At 39.4% G+C, this 22,761-nt stretch overlaps 1 protein-coding gene across 1 annotated transcript in view; it reads right to left on the bottom strand.

The window, feature by feature from the left end:
• PTPN14 (protein tyrosine phosphatase non-receptor type 14) overlaps window positions 1-22,761 on the bottom strand; it is a 72,510-nt gene that overhangs the window by 26,219 nt on the left and 23,530 nt on the right. Inside the window, exons 3-8 of the mRNA XM_009477984.2 lie at window positions 11,769-11,866; window positions 9,480-9,547; window positions 6,545-6,615; window positions 4,715-4,802; window positions 2,158-2,246; window positions 464-551 (exon numbers count right to left, since the gene is read on the bottom strand). Coding sequence (XP_009476259.2) covers window positions 464-551; window positions 2,158-2,246; window positions 4,715-4,802; window positions 6,545-6,615; window positions 9,480-9,547; window positions 11,769-11,866 — 502 coding nt within the window. The remainder of the gene's footprint in view (window positions 1-463; window positions 552-2,157; window positions 2,247-4,714; window positions 4,803-6,544; window positions 6,616-9,479; window positions 9,548-11,768; window positions 11,867-22,761) is intronic.

The following is a 22,761-nucleotide window of genomic DNA, read 5'->3' as shown; positions in this document are numbered from 1 at the left end:
ACAACAACAAAAAAAAAGATGGCTCAAGCTTGCTGGTCCAGTTTCTATACTGGCCTCAGTTCAGGGAGATGTGGGGTGATTTTAAATAGCACAGAACTGCACTGCAGCCCTGTGAGTTCCAGTATGTGCACACACAGTAGCTTATGCACAGTTTCTACAACTGCTTATGCTACTAAATTTATGCCAGCATGAAAGATAGTGTGGCACTGTGGATGTTTCATCTGACAAGCACTTCAGTTTTTTGCAGACTTCCCAGCATAGTATATTTTGGGATGCCTGGAAGAGAATACAAATAATGGTAGCTAAACAAAGCTAATTTCACTCTCTGCATAAAGTAAAATGTGAACTCTGGGGGGAGAGGGTTTATTATGAGTAAGCCCCCCTTTGGGAAAGTGGACTTTTAAAGCTTCATTTTTTTGTATAAGCAGCTTTATTGATGACACTGATTAGATCTTTTTCTTACTGTGTGAAAGAGCACATTCTCTTCTTTGTTGATCAACTCTAGAACAATCGAAGACTTGTTATGTGTTATATTCCCAATGTCATTCCACCTGTAGAGTAAAAAAATGTGGTAGAGTTTGCCAACACATACATTCAAACATTTCACAAACACATTAAGAATCCCTTAGTCAACATTAGTCTCATTTTATGGGAAAGCTTTTCAGTAGCTGTTTGGTTGAAGAAACATGGTCAGGAAAATAAGAAGGTCATGCTCTGATTAAAGGAGAAACAGATATTCAGCTCTTAACCCAAAAGAGGAGAGTTAAAAGCTCTCTAAAAACACCAATTTGAAGACTCAGATACCTTGAGAATACATTAATGATAAGCACTATACTAAACTGTGGCATTTTTGAACTGATTGATTTTAGCCACATGTAACAGAATTTTTTTTTTTTTTTAAATAGTGTCATTCCTCTCCAAATGTTGTTCACAATTTTCCTCCAGTGCCAATTCTTCCTAAAGAAGGTTAAGTTGACAACATGGTTATGCATACCATGTTAATACTCTGGTTTTATGTTTGCAATCTTTTTTTCCAAGTAATTGTCAGGTTACCCAAGATCAGAGTTATAATCTTCTTACAAATAGCTGACAGACATTTGCGTACATTGCATGCAATCCATGAGGATGGAAAGGACTTGTTTGGTCTGTTTGCAGCATGCATTCCTCTTCATGTCATGGCAGGATGCTTGAAGTGCATATTTCCAAAGAGTAAGGATCCAAACACCAACTGTCACTTCTACATGTAAAGAAACTTCTTGCTTTTGTCACCTGGCACAGTTAAAGGATTATCTAATTTCTTCTCAAAATTAAATATGCAAAACATCAGCTATGTGGAAAAGGGAGCCCTAACATTTTTGAAGATGACCACCGAAAGCCCTTTTAAGGCAAAAACCCCAACATTCCAGCTTAAGTCTGGTACAAGCCTTAGGTACTGACTAAAAATTAGCGCTCCTCATAAAACACTATTTTTTGGCTGCACAAATGTTCATATTCTAATAGCAGGGACTACTAAAAGTCCACTTCAAGTTAACACTGAAAGTAACGGAAATACCCACCAGAACAGTAGCAAAGAAGAATAAGTGAAACCCTAGCCTCCCTGGATCATAGAGATTTCTAGCAACATTTTCATACAGAACAAACTTTTATAAGGAGTAACAAAATCCACAAAAGGCTTAAGTGATTCTTAACAACCAAAATAAACAGCAGAACAAATAAACAAGTGACACAGCCAGGATTTTCAAAAGTACAGAATGAGAAAGTTCAGCTTTTTTTTAGTGGGGCACCTAAATATGGCAACCAGATTTTTAGAAATGTTGAGTGCCTAGGCTGCCAACTGTGAGGTTTAACAGATTTGCATTCAGAAGCATCAAAGAAGCAGACATAAAGGCAAGAAAAGGGGATCAAAGCCTTGTAAGTAGAACAAGATACATGACAGAAAACTACATCTTCCTTGTCATCAAACCCATTCACAGACATCTGAAATTATTCTTTATCACATCTCTTACGGCCAAGAGGCCAATCCTGAAAACAGCAAGGTGACTACTCCTTAGTTAGAGGACTGGCACTATTGAAGTCACACATGTAAGTAAGGAAAAAACCCCACACATGGAGCTCTGAAAAGAAACTCGCTTTAAATAAAGACGACCTAGCTTTTACCTATAAATCACAGTTTTCCTTCCAATTCTGTTTTTTATGAAGATTCCCATGAAGAAAATACCGAGTTGTATGTCATTTCCATGATTATCCTGCAGAGAAAGGAGATATATTTAGTTTAATAAGGAAACTGGCCAATACAGGCATATGAATGCATGCTGAACCACCAAACAGAAGCCCTTCTTTGGGATGAATGCAGCACTAAACCTTGCCTAATCTATATTTTGCTGCTTGATCAGACTGATTTTCATTATTTCAAAGCAGTCAGCACTTAACTGGATTCATTCTGTGATTAGTGAGAACAGATGAAGGCAAAACGAGTCCAAGGTTCTCCTCTATCAAACACCACACACACCACAAACTGGCATTCATTGTATAATACCCCACATTCCCTATCATTGTGATTATAGCTATCTAGAGCCCATATGACTACCAAAAGCAATAGTCCTCTTTCACATTCACAGCATTTCTCCAGTCACCTGTTAAAACATGTCGAGATTTCAGAAAACCACACCTGGAGATGGAATCCCTCTCAAAAGCCCCTTCACAGTTCCTCCTTTAAGTACTCCATGCAGAAGTTCACAGCATGTCACTCTAGAAAGTACTTGCATCTCTATACAGGTACATTCTCCATTGTTTTTCAATTATGGGGTTAAATATTCATCTGCATGCGCCACATAATGTCCACTGTTTGTGCATTGTTCTTCAGAAGTTCTATTGGTTTTGTGCCTACCCATGTCTCCTTGCAGGCTCCTGTTTGAAAATCACGTGCTCCTGTTCCATTTTGCAATCAGTTGTTTTCTTAAAAACGCTTTTCCTTTTTTGCTACAAAAGCTTAATGCTGTTGACAAAGAGGTTTTTTCTACATTTATCAATAAAAACAACTCCCCCTCAGCTGCATATATAGTAATTGATTAACAGTTTAAAGTGGTAAATAAAAATCATGCTAACACAAAGAGTGTGGTTAAAAAGAACTGCTAGAAGAAAGGATATGAGAGAAGTTAATGCACTATGCATGAGCAAATTCTAGAAACCATCCGCCGTCCCTGCATTTTAATAGATCAGATTAGAGCTGCTCTCCTGGCCTTGCTGTACTTAATTCCCAGAAGGCAACAATGGAGTATCTGCACCTGTTTGTGACTGCTAAGTGTTATGCCTTTTGCAAACAAATGATGGATGCCAATTTTCAAGCCCCAGCCTACGCATTGGTTCTCAGTGCCACATACACCAGCATTCTTCCACGTATACTACAAGTCAGCAGAGGTCTGATGGTCTTCAGTTTAGTCTGATTAGAGGACTACACATTCCTCTGCCTTGTCCCAGGGGCAGCTTTAAAAGGCAAAGAGATTGGGAAAACGCTGGGGAAAACGTATGCATTTGTGCACATATACGTGTGTATATACACACAAATATCTACATAGAAAGAAAGCAAAACAGATTTCTAATAGCATTCTACCAGGAACAAAAGAGGAATCTCTTGTTTTTCCGTTTGAATGCAATTCTGTTTGTCTACAAGGCCAGCACGCTGCTCTTTGATACAAGGGTAACATCTTCCTGCAGTTTTGCAGAGCACCCAGTCCACTGTTCATACTTATCTTACTGGCATGCAATAACATCTAATGACATTTCTGACACAGAAATCCTGTGCAGCAGCATGCAGCATTAATCCACATTTATTTGAGAAGAACATTGATTTCATTCATTGGCAATAAACATTACATAATTTTTGTTGTTGGGTAGGGTTTTTTTTTGCCATTCAGCTCCTTCCCTTCAGGCCAATTCTGAGACTGGCCAAAGGATCAATTTTGACTTCAGCAGAAAGCTTCTTTGTTTGGTGTAGGGTTTTGTTTGTTTGTTTTGTTTTTAAATTCCAAGTCAACTTTAACTAGCAGAAAACCTGCGAGCAGTCCACACCACTTACGGTGGCTGGGTTGGTTAGCAAAGAGAAATGCGTCATGTTAAGAACAGCAGTTTTCAGTTTCTCAGCACAACTTTATCATGGTGGCATGTGCTCCATAAAGCCAGGCAGACCATCCATGGCAGAAAGGGGCTTCCAGCAAAGGGAAAGTGACTACAAATGCACAGTAAATCTTGAAACGTCCCCTCAATTTTAAAAGTAAGAAGGACCTGTGGGCACGTGTAAGAAACTAAGGAAAAGTAAAGTTAATGCTTGGTAAATAGCAACTTAGAAAGACATGAAAAGGTCTTATCTTCCTATTCTGTTAAAGACCAGAGCTGAGGTTCATTTGCCCCAGCCACTCTCCTTCAGACAGCACTCAAGGAAAAGCAAGGAGCATCTCTGCTTCCCAAGTAAGCAGGCCCTAGCACATAGCAACCTATTCCACAGAAGGATTTTGGTGGAAGAGAAGTAACACTACAGGCCTAAGATACCCTCACGCTGCACTGTCCATTCAAACTACCAGCAGTCATTTCACCCTCCAGAAGAGTGAAACAAGCCCCGTCTCTTTTGGACAAACACAACTTGCATGTGTTCCAAAGGTCGCTGCAGACTCATGCATCGTTTGATTCAGAGGTTCTTTTATAATATACACTAACATACCTTCACAGGGAAAATGTCTTGTCCAAACCCCTCAAGGCGTTCTACTTCATTGATGTACATTAGCTCAGCTTCTGCTGCTGTAATGCCACTGCAATTAGAGTAACAAAAGGCAGCAAATGGTTCAATATTATATGCACACTAAAAATGCTAGTGAAAAAACGGGATATTCACAAACCACTTTAGAAGACACTTTGGAGATGCTGCCTAGAAATGCACAACACAAAACTAACTTTCAGCATTAGGATCATAATCAGGAAGGGGAGGAATTTTACTAGGTATTGCTAAGGTAAGGTACAAAGCACAATTCAAATTACAGGAGGAACAAACTGAACTGATCACATTACTTATTTTCTTCTGCAAATATCAAATATTTTTCAGGCTTAAAACATCAGGCCATTGTATCAAGTTGTGTCTCGTTCTGGATGACCAATTTGAGCCATAGGGTTCCTAATTTGCACAAATAGTATACAAGTCCACTGAAGTTGCTTGAAATGACTTAAAAGGGAAGACCTAAGTTTTTATGTTGGCTGTTCAAAAACACAGGCATAAAAATCAAATGTTAAGCAGATTCTCTTTCATAATGGAGAAGAAACCACCCGAAAACTTTTACACACGTGTCCACACACGCTGCTGTCACAGCTCAGGAATTCAGACAGATTTCAGTTCTCAAAAGCAGGTCAGAATAGATTGCAGGTTGCTCCAAAAGAAGGCCGCTATTAACGTTTCTCCTCTTTGCTCCTCCTTACCACAGCTTACAAACAGAAACATAGGAACCAGACAAATACTTGGGAGAAAGAGGGAGAGAAAAGAGGTGGAATGCGATCTACTTGCTGAAGTGAGGATAAGTATTTGTTCTCTGTGTTGCAGAAATAGCACTAAAGAGCACAGCAGGGGACAGAAATCTTTCCTTTCAAGTGTGTGAGTTAACCAAGAGCACACAAGCAGCCCATGGCAGAGAGAGAACAGCACCAGACCTGTTCATGGCCAGCTTGGAAGCTAACCCTTTGGTTGCACCAAAGGCCCAAGCTTCATTGAAACTTGGACTGAAAATGGCCTTAGACTCAGATTGGTATTTGCCACTTTACAACCATTTTCTGTCATATAATGGGGAGTGCTGCACCCTTCACATAATATTCTTATTGCATTTCATGTAATAAAGCTTTAAATGCAAATTCATAGTATAACACAGAAGATTATTTCCAATGATGTATAGGCATTGCCATTTTTCTAAGAACAGCACTCTAGAGGTTTGAATACTTCCACCACCAAAACACCTAGATGACATGGCAGAAGCCTGCTTACAAAGAAGGTATTTGTACTGAAGCACTAAATACATTCACTTCTAGCTCATTAACTAGTAACAGCACATTGTATCTTTTCCACAAGTGGACTTAAAACCCAACTCCTGTTATTTTCATTTCCATTACATTGAGAGTGCGTGTATCCCCCTCTCTCTCGAATGAGAGAAAACCCTCAGACAGACACTCGGACCACCCCTGATCAAGTCACAGGGTCTTTCACCATCAGGATTTAAATGAAACCAAGAGAAAGGAGTCTACTACATAGCGCAAGCAGTGTTACACATGCTTATTAAAACTTATGGTGCAAATGTTCATTTACTTGGGATTAAGTTCCTTGGCCATTTTGTGTTCACAAGAGGCAGATAATCTTTTGTAACAGACTAATGAAAAATCTAGCAAGATGTAGCATAATAGTAACATGAAGATAGGCTAGTTTACCCCTGCCAGAAAAGCATGGGGACGAATGGAAGTCCTAGGAGGATGATGACAATAAAAAAAAATAATCTGAATCTTAACATGTCAAGCTCACCTGTGAGTTCGGTGCTCTTGAGCAACCTTTTGAGTCAGCTCCTCCAAGACAGCTTCATCCTGGGTCCAATCCTGTAAAAAATATGAAGTAGCATCGAAAATTAGTCATCCAAAGAGAAAGACAACAAAATGCAAGACAGGAATTTATGATGGCAGATGTTTCAGGATTGTTTCCTTTTCACGCTCTTCCAAGTAGTTACACAGAACCTATTGCCAACTGCACTGAAAATTCAGAGCATGGGATGCTGAAAATGTGCAAGGAGAACACAAGGGTCTGGTTTTTTTATATCTTTTTTTTTGGGGGGGGGGGGGGAGTAAAAAGATACTGTTAAAAACAGGGGTATGGTGCTTATTATTCCAAAATAGAGAACAGAGTATAGAACATGCATAAGGGATCTTTTCCTGGATAAAGACCAAACAAGTCTTTAAAAACACTTAGAAGTCTACAAATTAATATATACCTTTTAAGACAGCCCAAAATAATACATAGACCATGGAAAACGAAGTCATAGTTATTTTCTGTCCTGCAACCTACAGGTAATCCCTTCACCATGTTAAAAGGGATTGAAAGTTGTGTTACCTACTCAAATATGTAATAAAATGTACTTTATGCTTTTAACACATTTCTGAGCCAAAATTTTTATCTTCTGCAAATTTAATAATGTGTGGTAGAAACTATTCTGAAATAATTGGGAGCAAGTTAATAAAGGAAGTCTGCTCAAATTCAAGGCAAAAAGGAAACTGAAAAGCTTTCTTGCAAAACCTCAAAGATCTTATTTTTATTTAAAAAAGCCTTAAGGCTGCATGTAATGTACTTAAATACACTGCCTGTTTCTTGCTCAATGGGGCCCTCCCTCTGATATTTGCTTCTGCCACAAAAAAATGTGAAAGTGGTAGCATGCTAATGAAAAATGGCATGGTACATGCCTATGCACAGCTACACACCTGTGGGGTGTACTGTGTACATAACTTTGTTCTTTTCCCTGCTGAAGAAATGCCATTTGACACACATTGTAGCCTCACAAGATCAAACAGTACAAATGTAGCTGCCCCTCCCTCACCCACCAGCTCACTTCACTAATGAATTTATAGCAACGTTCTTCTTGAAGGCTCTTGCTATGGCCGAGATTCACTCAAATCCTCCCACTTGCTTCAGGACTAGTTTATATCGGCAGCAGTTAGTAACTGTCACTGAACTTGCAGTGAAATACTTACTATTACGTTATCCACTCCTTCCCAGAAGAGCAAAGACAAGTACTTAAAGAAATGTGTATAGAAACAGTTGATTTAAGAGTAGGCTTCTGAAGACTGTAGAAAGCAGACACTTTGCTAATTTTGTTAAATTTAGCAATACTAGCATGGTTGAAAGGCAAGATATCACAAAGTGAGCATGTGCAAAACAGAAGAGAGCTGAACACAACACCATGTAGGCAGCTGACTCAAAAATGGAGCTTCTAGAAGATGGGCCCAGAGTAAACTACTGAACCACACAGAAATTAACCACCATCTAGAGGCCTAAACCCTCCCCTATGTTTTTTCTGAATAGAAAAGCCATGTCAGTATATTGAAAAAACATTGCAGAAGCTCAGTAATTTACAAACTGACAGCTTGACAACACATTTCTCTGTATTTGCAGCCATTTTCTTTCCCACTTAGGCTATTGTACACAACTTCATAAGCCATCAACTATACACAAGATCATCAATTACTTATCAATAGATAAAGGCAGCCTACCAAAGAAATCCTGCTCCACTAGTCAGGCTAACATAAGTTTCTTAGTGAAAAGTCAATACTGAAGCCACTTTCTAGCTATACAAGGCATATTCAGATGTCTATACATTCATTAATTCCTCTTCTTCCTGTTGACTCTCTTTTTCAGGTGGTATTGAACTCTGTCTATCAGCTTAAAATTACACTTTGACTTCGACACCATGCAGCTGTCACCTTTTTGGACTTGAGAATGGACTATCCGCTGCAGTTCCTGTACAAAGAGCACCAGTAAATTCGATGAAATGCTTCTGGAAGTGCCTTTCTCAAGCCTTCAAATTACAGTGAGATGAATCATTCTCCCTCTACCGCTCCACTAATTGCAGAGGGAAACCAGATGCCTTAACTTCTAGGCAGCTACACTCAGGGCATGGGAACCCCACCCCATTTCCAAATATTTTTTTTTTCCAGTTAGAAAGAATTCCAAGGTCTTTTACATTTTATGAAGCTTACACTCAAGACTTGTGCTGATGGACTTGTTCATCTAAGATAAAGCCAGCCTTAACCTTAGCAGGCTTTTTTTTTTCGCCCCCCTCTAATCCATCCTCCCAGAGAGGCTCAATGTCATGGAGTGCAAGTGCTTGGCATTTGTCACCAGAGTTTCTAACACCATTAGTGGCCTAAACCATTTCCCTCAGCATTCAAATTATTTGCCAATTTCCAATGTAAACTTAAATTAACAGCACAGTCCCTGGAGAACATTTTGAGAAGATCTGATTCATGCTTCACTTCAGAATCTAATAGACAGATGATAAAAGTTCACATTCTCTTGAGGAAAGGTTGCATGATTTGTCCTGTGACACAACATTTTCTACATCAGCAGCCCTCATATCCCCTTGTTATGTATGCCATGTTACTAATACTGCAGTACTGCTAATATACACCTTTTTAAATAGCTGCAAATTCTTTTCTGATTCAAAGAAGTACCTTTCTTTTGTTGACACGTATTCCTACTGGAGGGTTAACAAGAACTGAAAAAGGGCTAAATTTCCATAGCATATATTCATTCAGATACAATCAAGTATATTGCAGGTTTTGGGGAGCAAAGTTTATTTCCACTATTAATAGTTCAGCACTGGTGCTTTTACTCTGTAATCAACAAAGCCATCTCTGAGGCATGGAGAAATTATTCATAAAAGACCACAAAAGAGGAGGATAAAGGAACTCACCATAGGGAACAAGACATATTCTCGGAGGAAGTCATGAGATTCAAACTGATTATAGTCTCCAAAATCCGCTGGAAAAAAAAAAAAAAACCAACACAAAATTACTCATTTTAGCACTTTCCACACATGTTAAGACCACACTCAACCTTTGCACAGATGCTTAATTTCAAGTGGGCGAGTTCTCTCTGAAGCCACAACCCAGCACAAAGATTTCTGCTTGTACTTTAGCTTTTAACATGGAGGTCTGAAAATAATAGTGTTATTACTAGAGATCAAATAACAGCCAACAAGTAATTTCTCTCTTTTGATCCCTAATCTTATGACCATTTGCAATGCTTAACCATCAGGAGTGCAAGAGGGTTTTTTTTGTGTAGCCTTCATGAACAATCCCACCATCAAACAAGGCTGGGATTGCTCAGCCTCTTTAAAAATGGTGCACACTTGTGCTTCTCCAACATTTCCAACTCTGACCAAAAGAGGGGTGGAAAAAAAAAAAAAATTAACCTACCTCTGCTACAATTCTACACAGTTGTACAAAAAGATGCTTAATTTTAGATCCTAGGAGGTTAAAATCCACTAGCCAATTCTATTAAAAATTGTCAACAACAAACATGGTTTGGGGCAGGGGGAGAGGTCTTATCCTTCTGCAGCCAATATAACAGTACAGGCACTGCATCAGTTTAACTGATTGGCCCGTACCTGTCTACTTGCTTTTCTACTTCTTCTACATGTCTTTAAGAGGTACTCATCTCCATGCTCATATTCACTCATGTCGGGCTGAGGATTCTTGTCTAAATGCCCTTGAAACTGCAGAGTTTTGAAAAAGCTTCCTAAAGGCTAAACTATGTTAAAAAAACAAAACAAAGCCTATATTTATCTATCTGTTAAATACACAACAGCTTATATCAAAAGAATATCTTGCCAGGAGGTTTTTATTTTATATTAATTGAACTGGATCAAACACCATCTACAAGATCCTCATATTATAGAAGCTGGAAATTCCCATCATAAATCATATTAGCTAAGCATTCTTTCAAAGCTTCTAGACAATTTCACGTATTGCAGGATGCCAAAAATGCAGTTTCATTTTGTTTTCACCTCAGAGTTATGTTTTAACATAAACAGAAAGAAATCAAAATGGACATGAAATGGAGTCTGTAAGTTTAAAAGAAGTAAGTATTTCAAATATCTTCATTTGCATCACATGCTAAGGACAAATGGAGTAATACAAGGTCAGGAATAAAGTGAACAAGATTAGGTGCAGCATTCTGATGCAATGGTCTTTGAAATATAACAGATTATGTAGAAAATTCATAATAAAAGTGATTACTTCAAACTGATTACAAAGACTGACTCTCAAAGTTAGCAAAAAGCTCCAAAAACAGAGGACTGGTGAAACATATTCAGTATCTATTGAGCCCTAACACACACTGGAGAAACTCTATTTACTTAAATTGCAAGATTCAGTACGGAGCCTTATATTTTCCTTTATTAATAGAACATTTCAAGATTTGACAGGAAACATTTTTTCAATTTTTAACCAAGAAATAAGATACTAAAAATGAATTTCTACTGCCCTAAGGAAGATCATATTAGCATTACTCTCTATTGAATCAGATCTTCATGTTTGCTGTTTGTTTTCTGCCTTCCCTCTCATCAGAGGACATGCCCAGAGCATGATTGCTGAAGCTCTACCTTAGGTTTTCATAGTCGTGGATGGACTGAAACATACTTTCTTTAAGTACAAGGCTTCCTCCTCTGCCCATATACATTATGTGATCCCACTTTTCCTGATGTCCTTAGCAGGTTCAGAATACAAATCACATTGTAAGAAGTAGTTTGTTATTAATTTATAACTCACATAACAATTACGGTCATGTGTTCTTTCATACTTCAGATAGCACTATACAGCAAAACGAGTTTTTAATTAAAGGCAAAATTAAAGCTGCTGCTATGCTCTTTGATGTAATTGCATTTCAAACCAGAGAACGTGAAGCAAATTCATTACTGCAAAGTGCTCCGTGGTTGGGGTTGGAGGAACTGGAAGTTTGTTCAGATTCACTAACATGGATTTTTAGAAATAAGAAAACTGAACATTGTGGTGTGGTCCATCATTCCCTCCCTAAGGGTGTGTTCCGTCAATGGCAGTCCACCTATGCTCTTTTAAATCAATAGAAAACCCAGCTGTTGTCAGTAGGAGTCATACAAGGCCTTAGTTAGTGTCTAGTCAACATACAGAACAAACCAAAAAAGCTAATGCTGGAAAAGGGCTATCAAGTCATGTCATCTTACCTTGCACTGCCAGACCAGCTAGTCGAATTCCCTGCTCCAATGAAGAAAGTAATCGGCCATCAAGAACGTCCTTTTTCACTTGCAGGTAATACTGATATCTACAAACAAAAAAAGAATACAAATTAAAACATCTATATGTTTGTACATTTTCTACAGTGCTGAAAGCAAGAAAAACTCACCAAAGCCAGGTCAGGCAGTTAAACAGCAGTCTGTGCCTGGCTTCAGAAGTTCCACATTACCAGAACAAATCAGTAAGATCCCTATATGTGCAATGCTTCCAGGTGGATGAAAAAGAAAATAAAAAGTTCTAATTTGTGTTCCCTAGACCACACAGAAGAGGGACATCTGCTGGGATTACCTCCCCCATAGATTTTGTAGAGGTTACTGAAGACGGTGCAATCACCAATACCAAAAGAGGCTGTTCTGTATTTCTTCACTGTTTTTACTCCAGTGTCACCATTTTGACATAAGAAACAGATTTTTAGCAATATACGTTGGCCTACTGACATAACTTTACCTATGACCCATATAGAAGTTTTTTAAATTGGCATCTCTCACCTGTAAAGATGACTTAGACACACAAATCAAGCAAAACCAGCTTCTAATATCATGCATTTGCTGATCCACAGTAACTAATCACAAGACAAGCCACATTAGTTTTAACCACAGTGACAGAATTGATGCATTTCACCTTACATTTGTGATAGAGTAGATGAGGACAAACAAGAAGCTTTCCACAAAAAAGTTTAACAAGTTACTGTCCCCATCTATGCGCCCCTCCCATCCACTGAACTGGACCAGACACACAGCAGAGCTGGCCAAAGCAGCAAGGATATGTACCAGTCCCTCCAGCATATCAGGTTAAAGTACAGTGGAGACAGCTTTGTTAACAGCCTACAACTTTTTATTCTGCAGGCACTAACGCATGCTCACTCAAGCTACCTGTGTGGCATGGGCACTAAAACCAGGCAGGGCCAAGAGGAAATTATAGCCACAATTGCAAGGCCACCACATCGGCCACTGATGTGCCAATAATCAAATACAGTTGAGCTACAGTGATGTAACGAGCTCACATCCACCATCTTAAACTTTTGGTGCAGACACACGTAACCTGTCCCAGCTGAGATGAAACACAATTCCTTCTCAGCCAACATGCAACAACTCATCCAGCCTGAGCCCAAAGGCAGAGGTACTCTACCAGCGTAGCCACAGTCCATGTATGCACTCAGCCTCATGCACCCAGGTCCCAGACCTGCTGATAGCAACTGATGTGCCCAGATGACCCAAGTTAGGAAACCCCAAAAAACAACAAAGGGGTTTCTCAGGCTGTGACCAGACATGCCAGTCTGGCTGCAGCTGAACCAGGTTAGGAGGTCACTGCTCCCTTCAACTGCATGCCTGCCCACCCCCCTAACACAAAGGGCATCCCCTCAAAATGGCATGAATTTAAAAAATAATTGCTTGAGATAAACTGGGTTAGAAAGAAATGGTACACAAGCATGCTAGCCAGTCTCAGAGACTGCAACCTCTGCCAAGGTGGACAGCAAAGAGCGGTCAGAAAGACCGGGGGCAGTAAACTCCTAACTGGACTCAGCTGCAACCAGCACACCACATCTGACCTTACCTTTGAACCTTTGGGAATAGCAAAGAAACTGTTCTTGTCTTATTTTAACAATTTCAGACACATGTGTCTGTGTGTGTAAGTCACCTTCCCAGTACCAATGCAATTAACCTTTCCTTCTTGGAAAGGAGAACCACTGTAACCCATGTTACAGGGACTGCACTGCCTTACCTATAACTGAAAATGTTACCATTTAATTCTGTGTGGAGGCGTTAGAAAATACCTACATGCTTCACAACCAGCATAACCCAAGCCATGCTTTGAGGGCTATTAATCAAATGCAGCATTTTACATTTTTCTTGTTAACTCTTCCGTCAGCGATGTGAGATGCAATAACTTGCCACTAGACAGCACCAATGCTCTGACCAGACCCGCACTCTCAAGGCAGCAGAGTGTTTAGAGGCTACAAGCACTGCAGGGCAGAGAAATCCTCTCATGGAAGGCCCCTGCACATATTCTTCACGTCTGAGAAGTTCCCTTCGGAGTTCACAATTTTTATGTGCGTTTAAAAGGTAATTGTTGGGTTACTGTTTTTAGGCTTCCTCTTCCCCTCTCTCCCCTACAAAAGGCAGAAGAACATTTTCAAACAGGAAAAATATAATCTCATTTAAAATGCTTAGATTTGGCTTTCACACAGCCTAATGAAGATTAAAACTTCAGGGGATTTTGAAATTTGATTGAGAGAGGCAGTGTGAAAAGCATACGGCTTCTCAGCTTGAGCCCTGTGCTCAAGCCCCAGGCTTCACACTTGCTCAGTCCAAGAGACAAATCAGCTTGTTTCGCCTTCTTTGCAATGACTAAATCCCAATTCTGAAAATATGCATGCTTTCATACAAGTCTGACATAAGCTGCTTTATCACATATGCAGGTGAGCAAGTGTTTGCTCAGTCTGGTTTTTGAGACTTGTAATCCCAAAAGCAGGCTATTTATGTCAATGCTACATATACATGCATGAGTTACATATTCTAGTCTAATGGAACAAAAGTAAAATCTACATCTGCCATAAAATTAGAGCTACTGTTAAAACAAAGTTAAGAGACTACATTAAAGTCAAAACAATGTAAAATCTTATCATGACATCCTAGCTCTATAGAAGTCAAGTATGTCACCAGCTTTAGTGGAGCCATGATTTCAACCACAGTGCCCACAAAACTATAGATAAACCACTGAAAGGATTATTTAGGTAAGCATCATCAAAAATATGATGTCAATGCAGGTACTGTAATATCAAATACTATGACCAAAACTTTCAAAAGAAATAGTGATGTGGGGGTTTAGTTGCAATTTTAATTGCCAATACTTTAGAAAAATTGTTCAGACAGCAGTCAGCACCTATTTTATGAGAAAGATGCCCATTTACAGGTGTTTCACCTTGATTGTCAGAAACAGGTCACATTTAAAGATCTTAATAGGAAAATTCTACAATATTATGGTACAGCGTTGCATTTACTAAGACTGTAGCAGAATAAAAGCTTAGGATTTATTATATATTGTAGATCGACATGCAGTAAGAGTTTAAAGGATGTATATAATTAGGTCTCTGACATTAACTAGTGTATCCATTAGGAAAAATCTCATGGAGAAAGTTGTCACTTTTCACAGGCAAATGCACTGAAATGCAATCACCTGCTATGGCTCTGACACCTTTTTCAATGAAGTGCCAAGATAAACTGAAGATGACTGAGGCAGAAACCTATGGTCTGTACCAGCTTTGTCTTCACCCCTGGACTGACAGCAACAAGGGTCACCCACCTAAGGTGTCCCCTGACATCTCCTTTCATTGTGGCCACATAAGGCACGAACTGGGACATCTCCTTTCACAAGGCACGAGCTGGAGTGGCTCATTCCACTGTGACGGAAGAGGAGGAGCACATCCTGGAGGAAGCTCTGCTAGGAGGCTCTAATAGCTCTACCAGCCACAGATTCATGGCTCAGCCATGCTGCAAAACTGTGGTCAGGCTCTCTGCCCAGCCAACGGAGAGGAGAAATTGGCCCATATTCTGTCAAGAATTTGAGGCTCCTCCATCTGAAATTACGTTAAATGCTGTTATTATGTCACTATGCTAGCTGAGACTGCTCTTTGTTCGCTTGGATTGCAAAAGTAGATCTATAATTTGAGGGAAATCAAACATTTTAAAAATGATTCAGCTATAGATTCACTGAGGAAGGCTGATCCAGAACAGCAGATAAAAACCTGCATTTCATAAGCCTCCTATTAGGTGGTTTAGTTGGGAAAGCATATGGAAACTGAACAAAAGAGGTTTGCAGTCTACACCCCCAAATAATAAAAGGCAAGAAATTCAAAATTAAGACTTACAAAGCTTTAATCACAGAGACATTCTGGCATACTAGGGGAGTGCAGGGCAGAAGAGACACCACCATAGCCAAGTGGGCCGAGAGCTGAAATCTCTCACCTTCGTTGCTCATTTTGGGTTAAACATTTTTAGCAGAGCTGTTGTGTATTCAATATAATGAAGGCTACTACAGTTTGCCAGCCTGTAGCTAATTCCAAGGGAAATGGGAGTGGACAACAAGTCTGAACAAAGCCATAATTATAAGGATATCATTTCCCACAATTCTATTTAGCCAACACAGAAAACATGAAAAGTATATTTGCATCTATTGCATCAAAAAGCACACTTATTATAAAGTAAATAAGCTGCAACTGGACAACTATGAGACAACATCTGAACTCCAGAATCAACATCTGCATTTTAGCAATCCATACTACATCAGAGGAAAAGAAAACCCAAATAGTATTAGTAAGCAGGAGATAAGGGTGCTGGTTTAAAATTTAATTGCAACACCCAGATTCAGTCTCAGCTACAGCTGTGTAAATGTAGAGAAACTCCATCTGCCCATACAATTCTGCATAGACCTCCCAAGATCAGGACTCATGTTTGTTCTCCTGTCACTTCAAAAAAGAACGTGGGTGTTTGTATAGTGTCACTGAATTCATTGTACCCTTCCATCACCACTGTTTATCTGATGTATAACCTCCATTGCTGTTTTATATATGCAGAAAATAGTTTTACTGATTTCCATTCTCTTCAACAACCAATGTTTCAGATACAACAAGGCACGCAGAACCTGGCCTGATCAATGTTGGAAGTAAGATCTTTGTGTAGAGAAATTAAAGGATGCTTTACAAAAGTAAAAATATGGGTTAGTTTTGCAGAGTAATTGCACTGGTGCACTGCATCTTCACAATTTTCCTACCGGTGACTTCCACAAAGAACCACAAGGCAAATACTCCATTAATAATTACTCAATATTATCAGACCCGGTAGACTTGGTAATCAAGCAGCATCCAACTCTGCTAAAAAATGTACAACAGAACAGAGCAAAATAATGCTTATTGCCCCAGGGATTTACAATCTAAATATATGTTTCATACACATACATAGATCTATACGTTTATACAAAAAGGTGACAGGATCGAGATAATAAGGATTAATACTGTACTGTGATCAGTCTGGATTTTTGTTGTTTTTTCCCTGGTTTTACTTTCCTTCTCTGTATAGCAGGGACAAGAAGGGTTTGGCACATACACACCAGCTCTAGTGCAGCAGGAAACACTTTAAAAAAAAAAAAATAGATTTTTTTTTTTAAAATCAGTGTGTTTTTCTGGAAATCTCAAGCTAGTACGAATAAATACATTACAGTTTCAATACCAATAAGTATTTACCTCGAGTGTATCTGAAAATGCACAAAGCACTACAAAACATGTATTAGTTACCCATGAGGTACAATTCTTTTAAAATCGTTTCTAATGATGCAATTACTGGCATGACTAACTTTTTTATAACTCATTAGGTACCTCTTTGGCATCAAGCCTATCTATTGGATAACTGCATAGCTATGTAGTTTAACTTCTTCTCTGGAGGAAAAGAACTGTTTTACCTTTTCATATCTCCAAAATAAGAGGTCTTTAAGACTCAAAGGAGAAACACATTGGCCCACATGTGGTTTAGCTCAAGACCTTCAGCTCTTTTACAACTTTAAAAAAAAAAAATTGCAATTAGAGTACAATAGGATCTTCTAAAATTAGGAACACAATAAAAGTCTCATTGAATCACAACAACAGTCCGACTCAGCTCATTTGGGTTTATCTTAGTACAGTAATATACTTCTGAGCAGAGACGCTGCAATGTACACTTATGCAATAATCTGCCCACAGGGGAAGCAGTTTCTCCAGAACAGAGGCCTTTTAACATTTACTAAAATTATTTTAAGCATTAGCTTTGATACTGATGTGTCTATTGTTCATCTCACACCTTAAAATCTGCCATGATCTTGGCTTTGATACTATTTATCAACAGGATTCCACAGATACCTATATGCTACGTTTTAAAGAGAAACCCATTTTTCATTTTAAACACGGGGTCTTTCATATTTTCTCAGCCTTTACGTTAGATGAGCCAATGACTCAGCTATTCAATGGGCCACCAAAGGAACAATTTTGATAATGACCAAACTGGTATTTTTATTTATTACATATTTGAGACAATCATAATACTACTTAACTCTTACTGGTTGCTTTTCTGAGAAAAACATGCTTTAAATAGTACTAATGATCATTAGCCTAATTTTGTAAATAAGCTGAGGCACATGGCTGGTGAAGTTACTCCTGTAAACCTAGGCAGGAATCAAGGCAGATTTGGGAGATCTAGGTTTTGTTCCCAAGTCTCAATCCAGAGTACTATTTACTGGATGCTGCTTATTTCATGGGGGTCACTCAACATAATGCAACAAAACTGACTGCAAACTTGGACTGGATTTTATACGGCAAGAAAGGAAGGCACGCAGGCAGACAAGACTGGTCTTTTCAGATACAACATTCAGTATATTAGCAAAGATGGTGTTATGATTTCTGGGCTTGAGCATGCTGAAACACATTTTAGATGCAAGGATTCAATCAGCACATCTTAATCTAAAGGCACTTTAAAAGAAAGAGGTACATACATTGATGATGTCATTGTCAGTAACACAGTGCTAATGCCTTGTCTTTGCCACTGTAAAAAACTTAGATGGTGTTGATAAACAGAACATCTCCAGCTCGCTCCTCTGGAATTTCATCAACTTCTCTCCCAGCAAAAGTCTGATGTTTCGCAGTACTAGACAATAGCCATTTATATGGGATTTGTGGTAGAATATAAAAAGCAACGGCTGTGCTTCCACTACTAAAGGGTAATATTTTTGGAAGGGTATTATTGAGAACAAGTCTACCACACCCTGTCACAGACCTTCAGAAAGATCAGCAGGCTTGCCAGAAAAAAAAAGGAAAGGAGACGAAAGAGCTTTTGTCACACACACGGGAGGAAATTCCTTCAGAAGCTCAGACTGTCAATACCAATAGTAAAAACACAGTCATAACAGTTTCTAGGGTAGGAACTCCTTGATCATAACAACCTTATAAGATAGGTCAAGGTTAGCTTCAGGTAACTGAGAAATGAGGTTGTTCAAAAGCAGCATCCAACAGTCTACATCCTGGTTTCCTCCAGCAGCTGGATGGAAAACATGACTGAAACTAAAAATAAAATAAACGAAATACATGGAAAGATTTGTGTCATTCCTCTTCCCCTTCCTAATGAGACAGAACGGTGCTGGGTTAGCATCATTTTCACACGCAGGACTGAAAAAGTAGGACAGATCAAAACAGTTCGTATCACCTACTTCCACATAGCTCAAATCTCCCTCTTTAAAAGCAACAGTTTATAGCTGAAGGGGAGAAAAGGGTATTTGGCTAAACCAGGCTAATTTCACAATGATGGTCACTTTCCATTTGTTTTGATATGCAACTTGTGAGCATAAGGACAAATAATACACAGCCTTGATGGCTGGCCTGCTCTATGAGCTGCAATGAGGCACACAACGAAAGGCAAGCTACCACATCTGACCAGTGAGGTTCCTACCAAAGGCCAACGTCTTCCAAAGGTTAAGGTCCAGCTACACAGTCAACTCCTGGCTAAGGATACTGGAACAGGAAAACCTTCGTGCACCTAAAACCAGTCTGATCAGAATTTTGCACTGCTTAGTTGTTGTTTACCACCTCTATTTCATCAGTTTACTACCGAAAGGTTGCTCGTCTGCATGCACTCCCCAAAAGACAGTCTACTAAAATTTCAGATCTCCACCTCTACCAATTCTTCACACAGCTGGCAGAAGATTTCAAATGTAAATGCAAAGTGTGAGCATTTTAAGAGCAATAAGCTTTTTTTCTGGTGTGAATCAGTCAATAAAGTCAAATTTCTGCAACAAAATCGAGCATTCAAAAAAGAAAAAAATATACATATTGCAAATGGACATGGGACCGTTTAGGTAGGTAACACATGCTTTATAACCTCTCACATATAAGCAGCTGCTGCCGGGATAGCTTGGTATTCAAGTATTGTGGCTCTCTGGTGTCCAGTGTTAAATGGATGGCTAGTGAAACCCTTAGCAGTTAGGCATGAGATAACAGCATCACACTCAGCATTCTTGCTGGCAGCAAAAGACTGAGCTTGGATTGTAAAGAAGTGCTCTGCGAGTGCTTTTCTTTTCCTGCCATTTCTGATGGGCCACAAGCACGGACACGCACCCAGGCCTTGTTGCGGCCTGCAGACATGACACAAGCCTTCCAAAACACGCACTCCTTCCGCGAGAGGCTTAGCCAGCAGATGCAGCTTTACAGTATCCACCGGTTTTTCTATATTTAAAAAGACCGCAACAGGTCCATCCTCTGTACTCGTACTTTTTGTTAAGAGTGTATTATGCTTTTTGGATACTACACGTTCAAATAAACCCACAAACACAAAGTTAAACTTTAAATAAAAAGGCCAGTAATGGCATGCTTTAGCAAGAAAGGAAGGCATGCCACAACCTGATCCTGATTTTCTGCCCTTGAACTCTTGAATTAATTATAACAAATTACAGGGAGCCCCACTACAATTTATAAGCACAATAAACTCCCTTACAACCACCTATAATTTTATCAGAGTTAATCCAAATACCTAAAGAATTATACAGCACTAAACTCCAATGTGCCCTTTAGAGTAACAAAATGGGGGAAGCCATATTCCCTTGCCTTCCGAGTCCTCTCTCTCAGCAAAGGCTACGTTTGTTCTCTGCAAGCTGGAGTTCAACAAAGCCAGGCCCTGGTGACACCACCATAGCATTCATCCTTATAAAGGCTGGAGTGGGATTGCAAAAGTAAAGCAAAACAATCAAAATCATACAATGAGAAAAAAAAAAATCTGTATTTAGCCTTTTCAACTGAAAAGCAACATTCAATGCAAGCATAAATATTACACGGAAACAGGAGAATAAAACATTTGGGAACTTAGAGTTTGTTAGCCACACATCTTTGAAAAAAGCTACATATCCATCTGGTTTGGGTTTCAAGCACATGTTAAACATGTTGTTGTTCAACATGGCAGTCCTATTGACTTCAGACTACTCACATAGTTAAGCTTAAACACACGCTTAACTACGCACTCATGCCTCCTGAACTGAGCAAAACACTTCATTTGGCTACAGAGATCCAAAGGTTACAGTACAGGAAACTTTATTTTTTCTTGTTAAAAAGATCTTAAAAAAAAAAAGTAGCATTGAGTCAGGTAGGTGAATTGCAGTAATGCTACATACTGCTTTTCATACATAGATCTTAAATGCTGTAGAAGATCAGTATTCTCATTCTCCCACCCTACAGCCAAAAAAAGAAAAAAAAAAAAAATCAGTGAGAAAACAGGGGCCTGAGAAAGGATGCAACTTCCCATAATGGTGGTAATGCTGGAACTAAACCCAGATGACATCTTCATCAGTAGGGTCCACAAGTCAAATGGATATCAAAGCCTATGAGAAAAATCCCTCTTGCTAAAATTCCTTCAGCTTTTTTGTGCAGTCTGCAAGAAAAAAAAAAGTTAGTACTCAATAGGGTTGGGTTTTTTTGAGTGCAAACCCACAAGGTCTCACACAACTGCTGCCTCCACCTTCACCTTCCTACTAATGCGGTCTCCCCCATTCCCGTACAGGGTCCCAAGGCTCTTTCTCCTCACCCTGTGCTGTGTGTGCCAGAGGCAGCTATTGCTCTGGTGCGGGACTCAGTTGCCAGGGCTTTTGTGTGCAAAGCCACCACCTGGCTTGACAGCAAAATCAGAGGGACAGCACTGCAGAGTACCACCCTGTATCATTTTGCAGAGCAGTTCTACTAGCTATCACCCCTCCTTTGCTGCATGACAGAAAACATGGGCTCCAACCATGAATAGGAGCTCCAACCACATATAGGCTCTACTTATATATAGGTGCTCAATGCTATGACATGGCATGCAGCCTATGTGTCATTTCCCACTTAACTGGTCACATCCTCAAAACATCAGGTCCCATGCACAGAGAGCAAGTCATGCCCCCAAATCCTTAGATGGCATAAAAGTAATGGCAGCTGTGAAGATCCATCCTCACAAAGACGCAAAAATGAAAAAGATGAGCCATGACTATGTATGCTGAAGACTACTAAACCTCACGGGAAAGAGGAGCACAAAAAACCCTGCTGGTCTTTCCTGATTTGGAACCAGTAAAGATTTCAGGAAAAATGAGATTAGACCCCAAAAAGTTAATAGCAGCTTAGATTTACTTCCTTTACTCATATGTGTTGACTCAGTTCAAAATATGCTGTTCCCTGCCCTGAAAAGAAAACGCAGCTAACCTTCAAGCTGTCTCCACTCTGGGAAAAGGTGGTTTAAGTTACATATGGAAGCAATATGAGTCAACAGTTTGAAAATTCTCCTGGTAGCCAGCCAGGTTAATGGCCAAGCAGGTTAGAAAATCATGCTAGAAAAATGTGGTGAGTTAACTAGAACATATGCATACTCTAGCTAATAGTCTGCAACTCTGAAAATAGACACACAGCCCAGTTTTTAAAAAGAGTTAAGTACAGGCATAACTCTCAACCATTCTTCGGACACAAAACAAACCTGAAGAGTTCTGATTGCCCCATGCTCTTCCCCTCCATTATGCCAGCTGGAGGAATAAAACATACTGTATATACCCCATAAACCCTGTCTCATTTTTCAATACATATTTTAAATATTCTCCTCCAGTAGGGCTCTAAACTCTGGAATGACATAAGTCCACCAGCCTTTTCTGGTTAAATGTACTGCTGTGCACTCATGCAAAAGTTGAACAGAATGAACACATATACCAGTGAACAACCGGTATGCATATGTAAGCATCCAGAAGCACATCACAGAATGATTGGTTTGTGGGTGCAGAGCAGCATGCAAGTATATTCACGTGTTACTTTATTCAAAGAGCAAGTGAACACGTTCAGACTTACAGAATGTGTGCTTAACCTGAACTTTAAAAAAAATAAAAAAGCATGCTCTGGTAGCCTGC

The sequence above is a fragment of the Pelecanus crispus genome, chromosome 3 (genome assembly GCF_030463565.1).
Source record: "Pelecanus crispus isolate bPelCri1 chromosome 3, bPelCri1.pri, whole genome shotgun sequence".
NCBI classification, from domain to species: Eukaryota; Metazoa; Chordata; class Aves; order Pelecaniformes; family Pelecanidae; genus Pelecanus; species Pelecanus crispus.
This window is presented reverse-complemented; position numbering and strand designations above follow the sequence as displayed.